Here is a 15517-nt window from a genome sequence, read left to right as displayed (position 1 = left end):
AACAAGTAGTGTCATAAAAAGTAGATATCCACATGGAAAAATGTGAATGGCAACCCTTATTATACCATACAAAAAATTAACTCAAAATGGACCATGTATATAAACATAAAAGCTAAACTCTAAAACTTCTAGAAGCAAAGGAGAAAGTTTTGCAACATTAGGATAGGAAAGATACAGAATCACAAACCATTTTTCAAATGATACATTGGATTTCATCAAAATTAAAAACTGTGACTATTTAAAAGGTATTGTTAAGGAGATAAAAAGGTAAGTCACAGACATGGAGAACATACCTATAAAACACATTTGAGAGGGGACGTGAATTCAGAATATATAAAGAACTCTTAAAACTCAAAAATAAGACCAACTGCCCACTTGAAAATGAGCAAAATATCTGAACACATGCTTTACCAAAGAAGAGATCCAAAACATCAAAAAGCACATGAAAAGATGTTCAACATTGTTAGTCACCGGGGAAATTAAAACTAAAACCAACAGTGAGATACCATTGTTCACCAAAATGGTGACAAAAATTTAAATGGTTGATATAATACCACGTGTTGCCAAGGATGTGGAGTAACAGGAAGGCTCAGCCACTGCTGGTGGGAACGTAAAATGGCACAACCCCTTCAGAGAACATTTTAGCAGTTTCTTATAAAGGTTTTACCCATCCAACTCAGTCATTCCACTCATACGTATTTACCCAAGAGAAATCAAAGCACAAGTCTACATGAAGACTCAATACTCATAATGGTTTTATTTCTCAGAGCCGAAAACTGGAAACAGCTATTGGGTCAACAGGTGAGTGGAGAAACAAATTTTGGTATATCCATGCAATGGAATGCTGGTCAGCAATACAAAGGAACTGTTGATATGTACTACAAGAAGGATGAATCTCAAAAACACTGCAATAAGCAATATGAAATGCTTGAAATATAAATCGAATCCTTGTGCTGGAAAGCAGGTTGGAGGTTGCCTGGGTTGGGGGAAGGGACACAAGAAAAGTCTGGGAAGCGATGGAAATGTTCAATGTCTTAATTGTAGTTGTGGATATAAGGTATATACATTTGTCAAAACATGCAAGACTGTGCAATTGAAATGGGTACATTAGACTGAATGAAAACTACACCTTTATAAAGCTGCTTCTTAAAATCCTAACCAGAGCAAAAGGTTCCCATTATTATTTCACCAGAGGTCCCAGCCCTATGGGGAAGGGCACTGGGTGCTGAGTGAATGGCTGCTGAGTGGATGGGTGACCCCATGGCTCCAGAGTCCCCAGAGGTGGTTTCCTGGGAGCATTAGGATTTTGACAGTCATCCCCAGCTGACATCAGTAGCCTTCAGTCTGCTGTTCGTCTGAGTTAATGTCTTCACTCATGATTTTAATGTCAAGTGGAAATACCATGTTCGCTCTAATCCCTTCCAACAGGCTGCGCTTTAACTGGACTTAAAGGAGGGAGGGAGGAAGAACAGAGCCGGGAGACTGATTGTCAGTTGGGAGAGTTGTTTTTATCCCTTCTTTCTCTTTCAAAGCTGTTTCCCTGGTGTCTTCCTAGACCATCTTTAAAGATCATTTCCAAATCAGGGAGAATGTGTTCAGCTTTTCATTGGCTTAAGTTACTGGTTCATCAAGAGACTTTAGGGAAACGAAACAAAAAGCCACATGTCCCTCACCCCACCCTTTCCAGAGCATTTGAACATCAGCATCATGGTGTAAGATAATGGTTCTCAACTGACTTTTGTAAGCACACTTTCTGACTCTGAAATTGTGGGTGGTGCACTTGAAACTCTTTTTTAAAAACTTCAAAATACTGAAATCAGTAACCATATATATTAATTTCCATATAACAATGTAACACATGATGATCTTAGTGTAACAATATAACACATATTAATCTCATCATAACCATGTAACATGTGCTGATCTCAGTATGACAATGTAACACATGCTGATGGCAGTGTAATAATATCTCCCAGCAACTGTGATGCTCTTCCATGGCACATTCTGTTGTCATTTCAGCACCAGGTCACTGGAAACTCTAATCCAACTCCCCTAAGAAGCTTAGGAGACAAAGTTCCTGCATATTCCAGTTATGAACAACCTTCATTTTCAGCAACAGCTTAACTTTGGGCTCTGTCCTGTTAGCCACAAGAAAAGCTGTGACATTTTTAGATTGTACCAAAACCATGTTTTACACAGTTATGAAAAGTTACCAGTAAGGGTATTGGAAATATTCGGTGATTAGGAAAGAATAAAGACATAATACAGGGGACAGAGATTTGCATCCAACACTTCAACTAAATCTACTTTTTGGTGTTTTTAAGTCAAAACTCTCCATAGAAAATCAGGAAAACTGACAGACAAATAAAATAATAATCACATATTCCCCCAACCAGAGTTAGCCATTATAAACTATTTCTGCATATATTTTTCCAGGGTGTATAAGCTTAACATAATTGTATTTTATATTATATAACTACATGTTTTAGTATATACAGATTTATGTCCTACTCTTTTCACCTAAGATTGTACCCTGAGAATTTTTCTATACCATTTTACAATTCTTTAAATTATGTTAATTTCTACATATTTATTATCTAAATATTCTGGTATTTATTTAACTAATTGTTGGTGGATTTCTAGATTACTTCTATTTCCCCAGTAGTATAAATAACACACCAACAAAGATCCTTGTCCATGCATCTTTGACCAAACATCTATTTCCTTAGGATCAATGCCCAGAAGGTGAGTGAGTCCAAGGGTGTGGACTTTTGCAGCTGCCCCTTGGTGTAAAACAGCATCTATCTCACTTCCTTCTCTCTGAATAGTTAGCCCTGGGTGACTTTTGATAAATCCCATAATCACTCTTGGCCTCTGATCCTGGGCCTAGATCACTGAGAGTGCTACGCCAAGATTAACATGTGTTGCGCTGAGATTAACATGTGCTGCATTGTTACACTGAAATTAGTATGAGTTAAACAGAGATAAGCATAATCTCTCTGGGCCCATAATTTCATAATCTCTCTAAGCCTCTGATATCTCTGGGCCTTTTCTCCCATCACCTTTGCGGGGGTCCCTCCTGGCACTAGGACCCAGCTCCCTTGCCCATGTTGCACTGGTCCTGGCACAGCAGCCCCATAGTGTCTCCCCTTTGATGAAACCCACCTCATGAGGGCCTAGGAGGAAGGGATGCTTTAAATGCAAGTTTCTCTCCATCTCCCTCCCTCCCTCCCTCTGTCCCTCATTCCCTCCCTCCGTCCCTCTCTGCCTCCCCCTCTCTCTCTTTCTCAGAAGCTGTTGGTCATTGCTTCCCTCATGACTCTCACTGGGCCTGACTTCCCTCCCCACTTCCCACCAAGTGAAGTTACTGTCCCTCAGCGTTCTCGAACCTCACTGCCCTCCCCGCCCTCCCCCTGCAAATGGGAATCATTCTGCCTGCCTTGTAAAGACAGACCTTCCCTCCCTCGGCAAACACTTACTCCACACCTGTCAGGTATTCTTCCAGGCTCTGGGAAAGCAAAAATGAAGGCTCCTGGCCTTCAAGTGAAGAAAGAGAATCAGAGAGCCAGGAATGCAGCGGGGGTGCGGGGGGGGGCAGAAAAGTGATCAGTGCCCTTGTTCAGGTCCAGGAGCTGGACCAGGTGGGACACTGGGCTGTTACCAAGTGGTGGCATTGTCTGTTTCTAGTTTAATGTCAAGAAAATGTAATGTCTCAACAACAGAAAAGATTTTGTAGGTGATCCCAGCTTTGCCACTTACCAGCCATGTAACCCTGGACAAGTTTCCAAAGACTCTGTGCCTCTGTTTTTTACCTGTAAAATGGAGCAAATAATAGAACCTGCTCAAAATTATTGTCAGGATTAAATGAGTTGCTGCAAGAAAAGTGCTTAATACAGTGCTTGGCACATAGTAGGTGCTCAGTAAATGATCATTAGCTATTGGTATCTAGACTAACTCCATTATCATCAGAAAAGATGAGAAATTAAGACATGGAAGGGTTAATTAACTTGTTCAAGGCCACACAGCCAGCTACAGGTAAGAGCTGGGACCAGACCTCCAGGGCACTCCTTAGTTAAAATGAATAATATATTTTCTGCCATTTGTTGGCAACCTCTTTTGTTCATGAGTCTGTTTCACGCACCGTGAGTTCTTTCCCTTTATCTCACAGCTACCCTGCAAAAATGGTATCATCATTCTCATTTTCCAGGTGGGGAAACTGAGACTTGGAAAAGCTGAATAACCTGTCCTGGGTGCAAAGAAGGCTAAGTGGCAAAGCCAGGAATTGAGCTCAGATCGCCCATCTTCAGACTTATGTGCCCCTGGATGTCATCTGTGCTCTGTTCCATTGGGCCAGGTTTCTAGGAGGCCAAGTTTAGAGGCGTGAGTCTGCCCTTCTTCCCTAAGCAACCAGGAGAAAGGCATTTCTGACCAGAAGTCTTGGATGCTTTTAGAGACACGTGGTCATCAGCCAGGCACGTTTTCCTCCCAGGCCTCTGACTTTCTGGGCCAGCACCCTCCGTTCCCCTCAACATTCATGCCTAGGTGACTGAGAGGTCCATGGCCCCAGGCAGCACTACATGGCCGGGGTGCTCAGCTGACCCACAGGGCTATGCCCTTCGGACAGGCAGCTGTCACTCACCCCTCAGTGACGGCTCTGCCAAGCAGAACAACAGCCCATGCTAAGCTTGGGGGGAGAATGCCCATTGCCTAGATGGCTTCTCACCTGCCCTCCTCTAAGGAGCAGGATATGAGGAAAGAGGAACAGAGGGCACTGGGGTCCCTGCAGCTGGGCTCCATTGTGGAGAAACCCTGAGGCTTTGGGGCAGAGTTGCAACTGTTTCTCAGTACTGTGACCTTTGCACCATCACCTGAAGCTGGCAGGCAGGAGCCATGTGTGCTCTGGCTTCATGGCCCTCAGCAGCATCACTGCTTCCCCTTGTCCAAGCCAAATGACTGTTGTGATGGGGACCATCCAGCCTCAAAACCTTTTCCGCTACTAATCCCTCTGCCTAACAAGCTCTCCACATCTCTGCCTGCTACTGCCTCCTCCAGGAAGCCTCACCTGATTGCCTCATTGAGAAAAGCCATGGATTCTGAGTCACTCTGGGCTCGATTTCTGGCCCTCTCTCACCTGCTTGCTCTGTGGTGTCTGCTGTTATCTCACCTCTCTGACCCTCAGTGTTCTCTTTTTGTGATATGGAGCATGAGAGGAGGATACCTCACATAATCCGAGTACCTAACCTGTGTGTTGAGTGCAGTCTCTTATTTAACACACCCTTCCACTCCAGACACTCTTGTTGAAGGATATTTTGATTCTCTTGTCACAGATAAAGGCCCTGGGGCTTTGGGAAGTGAAGTCACATGCCAAAGTTCATACATCTGGAAAGTAGTAAAGCCAGAATATAAACCCAGGTTTTCCTGTCTCTGACATTCGGCTACAATTACTCTTTCAGTCATTGGCAGCTGTTTCCTGACCGAGTGGACAAGGGGCACAGGGGCCAGCCAGATGGAGGTCAGTGACAGTCCTAGGCTGAGGGAAGCTGGCTTGGAGGACACAGCTTTAGGGACTTCCCCAGGGACTCCCCACATCACATCCCACAATGAACTTGACTCCCCCAGACACAGGCAGACTGGAAAACGACATGGGCTTCTCTGCCTGCTCACACCCCTGTGCCCCGCTGTGGGTGCCTACCCCTATGAAACCCACAACATGGAGACACAGAGGAGTCGCCTTCCATGCAGGCTGCCTCTGAAAGAGGAGAAGGGCTGTGGTGACCATATCCATCCAGTTCCTTCTCCCAAACACCCTGTTGGAGGAGTCCACCCTAGCAAGGAATATTAGAAGGAAAGTGCTCATTATTAATGCTGTAGGTGCTCAAGAATTGTGACTTTCTCTCCCTCACTTTTTCCTTTCTCATAAAGAGCATTGCTTCAGGGCTGTGGCCATAAAGAAGGTGGCCCAACTGTCTCAGGGTCAAAGCCGGTTTTTAATCATGATGCCATTGCCAGTTCCCAGTGCCACATTCCCCTGTTGTGGTTAGAAATGAAATAATAGCTCTCTCTCTCTCTCTTTTACCCTGGACTAGGGTTTGGTCATTGAGCACCTGGGACGGAGACCCCTCCTCATTGGTGGCTTTGGGCTGATGGCCCTCTTCTTTGGGACCCTCACCATCACACTGACCCTGCAGGTGAGACGATGTGCTTGTCACATTTGAGGGAGATAAGCATGGGGCTGGCTTCTGGCTTCATCATTTTGGGGCCTTTGATTTGTGGGTTCATACTTCTACCAAGAACACTTTTGATAAAGCTCTCCCCGGGGGCATCTCATCTCTGGAGCTGCTTAGGGTCTCAGTGAAGAGAGTTTGGTGAGGGGTCCTTGGACTGGGAGATGAGAGATGAGAGACCTGACTTCTGGTCCTGTCACTCCCGCTGATGAGCCGGTGATCTTGGGCAAGACACTTTCCCTCTCTGAGCCTCAGTTCACCCATCTATGGAATAGAAGAGCTTGAAGAGCTTGCACTAGACAACCCTAAGATGCCCCTTCCAGCTGTCATCTCCCAGCATGAGTGCCAGGTGCTGCATATCAGCCACTTCCGCAGTTGTCACAATTTTAGGAACAGTGGCTCTGGAGGCAGACAGCCTGTGTGGATCTCGGCTTTTCCTTACTTGTAATGAAACTTTAGCAAGTCAGCTCCTCTCTGGGCCTCATCTCTAAAATGGAACAGTCGTCCCTTCATCCAGGGGTGTTATGGGATGAAATGAGAAAATGCACTGAAAGCACTTGGAACAAGCACTCAGTGGATGTCCATGTAGGAGGAGGGGTGATGATGTACTTCATCCTTACAACATCGGTGTTTTTTTCTTTTATGGAGATAAGGAAACTGGGGGATAAATATAAATAAATAAGCTTCCCAAGGTTACACCACCAAAAGGTGGCAAGCTGTGATTGGATCCCCGGATCCTGGGTTTCTGCCCCCTGCATGGCTCAGGGCAGCTTGCATTAACTGAACACTGCCTCAGTATCTCCAACTTGTCTTGGTGCCATGGGAAGCATGAAGCAAGGTTGCAGCAATTGATTAATCTTTGCATTTTTCAAAAATGCATCTGGAAATTGATAGGTGCATGTTTTGATCACCTGTCAAATGTCTTAGTGGCCCAAATGTTTCTAGAAAAAGGCACTATTAGCATGGTGGTGGCTGATGGGTGCCCTTTGAAGAGGTGGGGCTGGCAAGCATGCTGACCGGCAGGAGGTGGACGCATTGCCTTCAGGGACAATGTGCTGGCAGATGCAGTTTCTTCCTGACAGCCAGGCCCAAGCTGTCCCAAGCTCCAGCATCTTTGTCCTTCGAAGTTCTCAGGAAGCCAGTTGGGCGATGTTCCGGGCCATCATCTTTCTGAAACTTGTGTCAGAAGTTTAAAAGGAAAGCCTGAAGCCCACGAACCCTATCTAAGCCTCACTTCACAAGGTTTCAGAGCTGTTCCTGGCTTGGCCACCCTTGTCTCCCTCAGTGCCCCACCCCCTGCCCCCAGCAGCTCCTCAAGGGGCCTGGCAGTTTCCTCTCCTAGGGCTCTTCTGTGCTGGGCTAGCTTCTCCTTGCTTTCTGGACTCAGGAGGCCTTGGACATTCCTGGACACCTCTTCCTGCAGGAAGCCTCCCCTTGCTTCCAAGTCTGGGTGAGGTGCCCTCTCCTGTGTTCCCATAAGCCCCAAGGGGGAACCCTGTGAGATCACTTACCATAGACCATTGACTTTCACTGTTGACGCATGTCTCTCTCCCAATAGAGTGAGTTGTGTAGGGCCAGGGCCATGAGTGAACCATATCTGCATTTCCACCTCCCATCCCAGTGCCTGGCACCCAGGGGCAGCTCAGATCAATCAGCTGAATTAGTGAGTGAGTGACTTGGTACAGAAACAAGCCATACAGTGTGCAAGAGTCCACAAAGCCCCTCTCAACCCCTAGAGCTAGTGGATTTGGACACAGAACAAGGGGAAGGAAGGAGTTCCCCATTCCTCTGTCTGCCCTCTGTACCCCTCGCCCTCCACTCCAGACTGTTTGCAGCTCACCCCCGCATGGTGCCCTCTCAGGATTCTGTGCCCTTGTGTATGCTGAACCCCCTCCTGGAACCTCTTTCCTTTCCTTTCCCACTGGGCTGACTCTGGCTCAGCCTACAGAGGTGAGCGCAGGCTCTTACCTTCCCTTCAAGTCAGGTGACCTCTCCTGGGGCAGCCCTGGCACCCCCACACACTCAGAACCGGTGACACTGTGCTCTAATGCTCAGCCGTCCAGTCTGCTAGAGCAGGAGCAATCCCAAAATATCCTTTTGCAACCAGCACCAAGCCACCCAACCCCCAGATGAATGACAGCTTCTCCAGACACATTCCATGAAATGAATTAACGCATCTCACACCTTGCAAGATGGCAGGGGTACAAATAAGGTCCTTTATATAACAATACCAGAACTAAGATAACTTCTTTTAAACAAAATATAGAAGCCTTTAAAATGTATATGAGGAAACATTCATATATATATATATATATATATATATATATATATATATATATATATGAAGTTCTGGGATACATGTGCCGAACGTGCAGGTTTGTTACATAGGTATACATGTGCCATGGTGGTTTGCTGCACCTATCAACCCATCATCTACATTAGGTGTTTCTCCTAATGCTATCCCTCCTCCAGTCCCCCACCCCACCAACAGGCCCCGGTGTGTGATGTTCCCCTCCCTGTGTCCATGTGTTCTCATTGTTCAACTCCCACTTATGAGTGAGACATGCGGTGTTTGATTTTCTGTTCTTGTGTCAGTTTGCTGAGAATGATGAACTTTTTAAAATGTGATAAAGCTGTGAAAATTGCTCATATTGCCTGCTGCCAACTAAGCCCTCAATCAATGTGAGTTATTGATTTATTTACCACTTCCTGTATGCCAGGACTATGTCAAACTCATCACAGGCTTCATCTGATTTCATCATGGCTATAAAATAAGCAGATGGAATGACTGAAGGGTTATCATTGTTCCCATGTTATAGATGCTGAAGCTGGGGCTTGGGGACATCAAGTGACCTGTCCAAGGTCACACAGATGGATGCAGGAGGAGCTGGGGTGGGAACTCAGGTCCTCTGGACACACCATCACCTCCTCACCTGAACACTCCCTGTTCTCTCCCAGGACCGCGCCCCCTGGGTCCCCTACCTGAGTGTCGTGGGCATTCTGGCCATCATCGCCTCTTTCTGCAGTGGGCCAGGTAAGGCACTCCTCCCTCCTCACTGCCCCGCCCAGGGGCTCTTGGCATCACCAAGCTGGGGGGCTCTCCTCATACAGATGAGGAGCCCAGAGCCCAGAATAAGCAAAGCCTGACTGGGGATGTGTGTCTGCTGCCTTTCTTTTGGCCCAGTTTAAATGTAGCCGACTGTCTGCAGTCTACCCGACAGAAGGTGAAAATGGACTCACCTGAAGATGAGTGGGAGATAATTTCCCACCACACAGCGAGAGCAGTTCACACGCGGGAGGGCTCTGAGCCAGAGGTGACACTGGTTTGTGATGAATCAAAGACAACCGAGTCACAGTCTGTGCCTAAGCAGTTACGGTCTATGGTGAAAGATGTGGCAATAATCATGTCTAAGACATATTGATCATTGATTTTGTGTTATACTTGGCTAAGAACTTGACCTGTGTGAGCTCATTTAAGGCTCAGGACAGTTCCAAAGAAGACAGAGATGGAAGGTGACTTGCATGAGTGAGTAGGTGGAGTGGCCTGACTGCCAGGCCCAGGCCCCAACCACCAGCTTACATGGTACCTGCGTGAGTGTGTAGCTGGAGTATCCCAGCCTCAGTTTACCTGGGACTCACTTCTAGCCCTGCTGTTTCCTAGCCATGGGTCAGTAGGAAAGAATTCTTCTCTTTGTTAGCCTCAGTTTCCCCATCTGTACAACGACAAGGATGCAATGCAACTGAGGACCCTACCATTCCCTGGCCCTGTGTCCACGTCCAGCAGGGACCTCCAGCAGGGACCTCCAGCAGGGACCTCCAGCAGAGGCCAAGGTCAGACTGAGAAGGGGGGCTCAGGGCAGGGTCTGACACAGCCATGTGCTCTCTCATGGGATGATGTTCATGGCTGTTCTTTGGTTGTGTTTCTTGGTTGATGCAAACAGTAAGTTTCTATCGGAACAAAGGGAACTGAACTTCTGTTTCTCCCTTTGTGTTGCTGATTCTCATGAGCCATTACATTCCAGGTTCTATCGCATTCATGGTGGTTGGAAAGTGTCCATTCAGGACATCGGGATGTTATAATAAGATGGCAAGGTGGGCCATGGAATGGTCGGGGAGGGCATCAGGTGCACATACATGCACACAGCACACACACACACACACACACACACACACACAGACACAGTGCTATGAGGGTGGTCAGAACAGCTGCAGGAAAAAGAAAGCACCTCCAGGCAGGGCAGCGAATTAGAGGATGAACACACAGCACGTGTTGTAGTTTACAGTGGACACGAGGAGTAAATGTGTTAGTCCTCCAGGGCATCTGCATCACAACCTCACATCCACATCTTCACATCAGTGCTCTGGAGGTGTCCAGCCTGTGGCCCTATGCTAGCCTGGGGACATGGGTGAGCAAACCAGACAGGAGCAGTCTCTGCTCCCAGAGGGGCTTGCCTCTAGTGTGGAAGTCCCCTCTGAGATGTCAGCTGCTCAGTGAGGCCTCTCCTGGCCACTTATTCTAAAACCAGCACAGACACACTTACTATATACACTCACACACACATGCACACCTACCCTCTATCTCATCACCCATCATAGCACTGTTCACGGGCATGTTGGTTTCCTGCATACTTATTTGTTTAACGCAGACATGGGAAGATTTTTTCTGCAAAGGGCCAGGTGTAAATACTTTTGTTTCACAGACCATGCATTCTCTATCACAACTACCCACCTCTGCCATGGTAGTGTGGACACAGCCATAGATAACGAGTAAATGAATGGACTGCATGGTTGTGTTCCAATAAAACTTTATTTACAAAAGCAGGCAGAGGGCTGCATGCGACCTGTGTGCTGCAGTCTGTCTTTAATGTGTGTCTCCTCCAGGCTAGAAAATAAGCTCCATGAAAGGGCCTGGTGTGTGGTTCACAGTCTTATCCTGATAACCTAGAACTATGCTGAAGACATAGTAAGGCTCCACAAGTACTTTTTAGAGAGGGAATAAAATAACTGAGCAGAGGCTGGCAGGGAAGATGTGTGCTTTTGTGAGCAGCATAACACGGGAGCCTGCCCTGGCAGCAGGGTTTTTCAAAACAAACCTTGGGGGAGAGAAGTGGAGAGAGCAGACCCCTTGTCCTGCGGTATCCCTGAGCTCCAGGGAAGAGGCAGCTGGGGCTTAATGATATCAGAAAAATATGAAGGTGGCACTAGCCAATTGCATGGAGCAAAAGGATTAGTCAAGCTAATACCAAGATTCTTTTCAGAGAAAGAACAAGTATAAGGTTGAATTCCATTCAGATCAATTTCTCAAGCCTTTATTGAGCACCTGTTGTGTCCCAAGCTGGAGGGAAAGGAGAGCAGGGGGAGGCAGGAGGAAGATAAAATAGAACCAGATTTTTTTTCATGGGATACATGTTGCTTTTTTATTTTAAGTTCCGGGATACATGTGCAGGACTCGCAGGTTTGTTACATAGGTAAACTTGTGCCATGGTGGTTTGCTGTACTTGTCGACAACAATTAAGGTATTAAGACCAGCCTGCATTAGCTATTTTTCTTGATGCTTTCCTTCCCTCCACTCCCACCCCAGACAGGCCCCAGTGTGTGTTGTTCCCCTTCCTGTGTCCATGTGTTCTCATTATTCAGCTCCCACTTATGAGTGAGAACATGTGGTGTTTGGTTTTCTGTTCCTGTGTTAGTTTGCTGAGGATAATGGCTTCCAGCTCCATCCACGTCCCTGCAAAGGACATGATCTTGTTCCTTCTCATGGCTGCATAGTATTCCGTGGTATATATGTACCACATTTTCTTTATCCAGTCTATAATTGGTGAGCATTTGGGTTGATTCCATGTCTTTGCTATTGTGAATAGTGCTGCAATGACTATATGCATGCATGTGTCTTTATAATAGAATGATTTATATTCCTTTGGGTATATACTGAGTAATGGGATTTCTGGGTCAAATGGTATTTCTCAGAACCAGGTTTTTAATACCTTAAAGTCAAAACTGAAGGGTTTGTCTGTTATCACGTACATTCTCCCACACTTTCCTCCATCAAACAAATACACTGTTGCACAGATGGCCAACGGCTTCTTAATTGCTAACCCCCCAAAAAATGGTCTTGTATCTTCAAGCCCAACTGTACTAATTAAAAAAAAAAATTCTAGCCAGGTGTAGTAGTGGAATGTACCTGTAATCCCAGCTATTTAGGAGACTGAGGCAGAAGGCTCACTCGAGCTCAGAATTTTTAGGTTACAATGAGCTGTGATGGCAGCACTGCACTCTAGCCAGGGTGCTAGAGAAAAAAGCCCATCTCTTTTTTAAAAAATTGTTTAAAAAAGTAACATGCTCCTGAGCAGGCACCTCGAATGTTTTACATGTGCAGTCTGAATTCTTAGTCACTAACAGCATGTATCGGTCAGTGTAATGCTAGCTGCCTAACAAATATGTCTCTGAATGACAGAAGCCTCACACAATAGAAATTCATGTCTCACTCATAGAACCAGCCATGGCTACTGTCCCAGGTAGATGAGCACATGCACCCAGTTTCCTCCTGCGCTGTGGCTCTGCCAACCCCGAGTGTCTCTGGTCTACTGCATCCAGTAGGCGAAAAGGAGAAAGACTGTGCAGAAAGCTTCTTAAGAGCCCTGACCTGGGGTAACACCCTCTTCTCCACTCGTATTCCAGTGGTGATGACAAGTCCCATGGCCAGCCCTGGATGCAGAGTTGGCACTTTCACACCAGCCTCCCCTAAAGTGCCCAGTCCTGGCCTGAGATCTAGAGGGTTCTCAGGACATATTTGCAGGTGGTTTAATCATGACCAGGGAACTCAGATAGAAGGGGCCGAGTAGGCACTAAGCTTTAAGATGTGGACTGGGAGGTGCTGAACCCACAGGGCACCCTTAAAGTGATTGGTTAAACCCAGAAGCAGTGGCTTAGGGCTTCCCAGCCTCTGTCCTGTTCTTTGCCCAGTCCTTGTCACACTTGCTCAGTTTCCACTCATAATGGCATTCAGCCACTAGCCTTTCTTTAGCATCAACTTTAACTTAGACACTGCGCCAGCTGCCTTACATACATCACCCCTAGTGTGCAAGATGGGCTTGCAAATTAGGATTACCACTCCCATCTACAAATGAAGAAACTGAAGTCCAGAGGGATTACGGGCTCCCCTGATAAGAAACAGCTAGTGAGTGTTGGAGCTAGGATGTGAACCCAAGTGTTAAAAATCTATGCTCTTTTCATTCCACGACAAACATAAGAAATTCACCTCTACACACTACCCTGGACTTTCCATAGCACATTCACATCTGTCCCCAAATCCAGTCTCTGGTAATAACTTTTACTGAGCACTTACTCTATTCCAGGCCCTGTTCTAAGTGCTTTAGTTTTCACAAAAATACTAGGTGAATATAAGATAATAGAGTCAGATTTTCAAATCTCTGTGTGTGTGTGTGTGTGTGTGTGTGTGTGTGTGTGTGTGTGTAGATAGCTTCCCTTTGCAAAGATAGTTCTTCTTTGCCACATTTGGATGCATAGTTGTCCAGATTTAACATATGAGAGCTCTAAAAAGGACATGCATGCATCACTTCCATGAAAGAAGCTATTTTCTGCATTTTATACTCAGATAATTTTTCAGCTAACACTGATATTTCCCAGCAAGCTAGCCCCATAGCTAAACCTTACAATCTAAGTAGACCAGGTAAGGCCCACTAAAAGCATTGGGTATATAAGGACTCTCCCTTATCATTCTGCTAATAAACACCATCATGAGGTTGGGGTAGGAAGTTTATGTGGACAATGCCATTTATTTCCCTGGTTTCTGTCTGTCTGTCTTAGAGGATAGAAGATGGTTTATAGATCAGCTGCTAAATCCTTCCTTCCCAAACTAATCCTTTTTTTTTAATTTTATTTTTGTTTTTGAGACAGAGTCTTGCTCTGTTGCCCATGCTGGAGTGCAGTGGTGCAATCTCGGCTCACTGCAAGCTCCGCCTCCTGGGTTCACACCATTCTCCTGCCTCAGCCTCCCGAGAAGCTGGGACTGCAGGTTTCCACCACCATGCCTGGCTAATTTTTTTGTATTTTTAGTAGAGATGGGGTTTCACTGTGTTAGCCAGGATGGTCACGATCTCCTGACCTCCTGATCCGCCTGCCTTGGCCTCTTATAGATGAAAAAAACAATATTCAGAATGATCCAATAATTTTTCCCAAATCACATAGCTAAGAGGCAAATGCTAGATTTAAATCTTCACCATCTTGTCCTAGAACCTCAGCTCTTTGCTAAAGATTGAGTGGAATTATGCCCATTTTGAAATTTACTTGCAAGATTAAAAACTATTCCAAGGAGAAATGGCCTACACAGAGAATTGAGGATAAGGGGAGGAGGCTTCTGTTTTTATCTTCCCAGGATGGGGTTACTCTTGATCCTCATAAATCAGTCCTGTTTGTGTCTACATGGAAATAAATAATTTTGTCATTTGTTTCTAGTTGTCAGATCAGCTTGGCTGAGGGTGAATTAAAACCATGTTGATTTTCATGGTTCCAGCCATTCCTGCTTCAGGTATTATCTCAATGCAGAGGTCAAAAACAATCTTTGGCCTTTGTCTCTTAAATTCAAAGACACCTAAATCATGGCACTTGGTGTTGAAATGAAGTCTGTGCTGACACATGCAGACCTTCACAATTAACTGAGGCGGAACACGACATGGGAATGACTTCAGAGCTGGAGGGAGGTCATCTGGCAGATAAGGAAATCTTCCAGGGGCTAAGATGCATTAGAATTAAGGCATCCCAAGTTTGGAAAAAACCGTGAAGATTTTCTAGTTCAGTCATTTATCAGAAGCTTAAGTCCTAGTCATGGTTTCCCTACCAGGAATTCCTTCAGCCATGGCTTGATTGCATCTATTGACAGGGAACTCACTGCCTCACAAAACAGGCAATTCAATCATCCACAGGTCAGATTTGGTCCCTGGCCCATTTTATATGACTCACAAGCAAAGAATGGCTTTTGCATTTTAAAAGGGGGAAAGAAAGAATGCATGCCAGGGACCACATGTGGCCTGAAAAGCCTAATGTATTTTCTTTCTAACTTTTTATTTTAAACATTTGTCAACCCCTGCTATAGTTCATCAGCTCTGAAATTTGGAACTTGGGAGAGTGGGCTAGCTTGTGAGGTAGGGAAGGAGGAATTTCCAGGCAGTGAGAGCAGCCACTGCCAGAATATAGGAAGAAGTTCGTGTTAAACAAACCTTAAATAAACCGCCAGAGCCAGAGCAGTGGTGCTCAAACATTGCTCAGTCACCTGG

At 45.8% G+C, this 15517-nt stretch overlaps 1 protein-coding gene across 3 annotated transcripts in view; it reads left to right on the top strand.

The window, feature by feature from the left end:
* SLC2A9 (solute carrier family 2 member 9) overlaps positions 1-15517 on the top strand; it is a 197940-nt gene that overhangs the window by 130025 nt on the left and 52398 nt on the right. For all 3 annotated transcript variants that reach the window (XM_054484723.2, XM_054484722.2, XM_054484724.2), the window contains 2 exons: positions 6087-6188; positions 9183-9258. In XM_054484723.2, coding sequence (XP_054340698.1) covers positions 6087-6188; positions 9183-9258 — 178 coding nt within the window. The remainder of the gene's footprint in view (positions 1-6086; positions 6189-9182; positions 9259-15517) is intronic.

Source organism: Pongo pygmaeus, chromosome 3, assembly GCF_028885625.2.
Source record: "Pongo pygmaeus isolate AG05252 chromosome 3, NHGRI_mPonPyg2-v2.0_pri, whole genome shotgun sequence".
Classification (NCBI taxonomy): Eukaryota; Metazoa; Chordata; class Mammalia; order Primates; family Hominidae; genus Pongo; species Pongo pygmaeus.
This window is presented reverse-complemented; position numbering and strand designations above follow the sequence as displayed.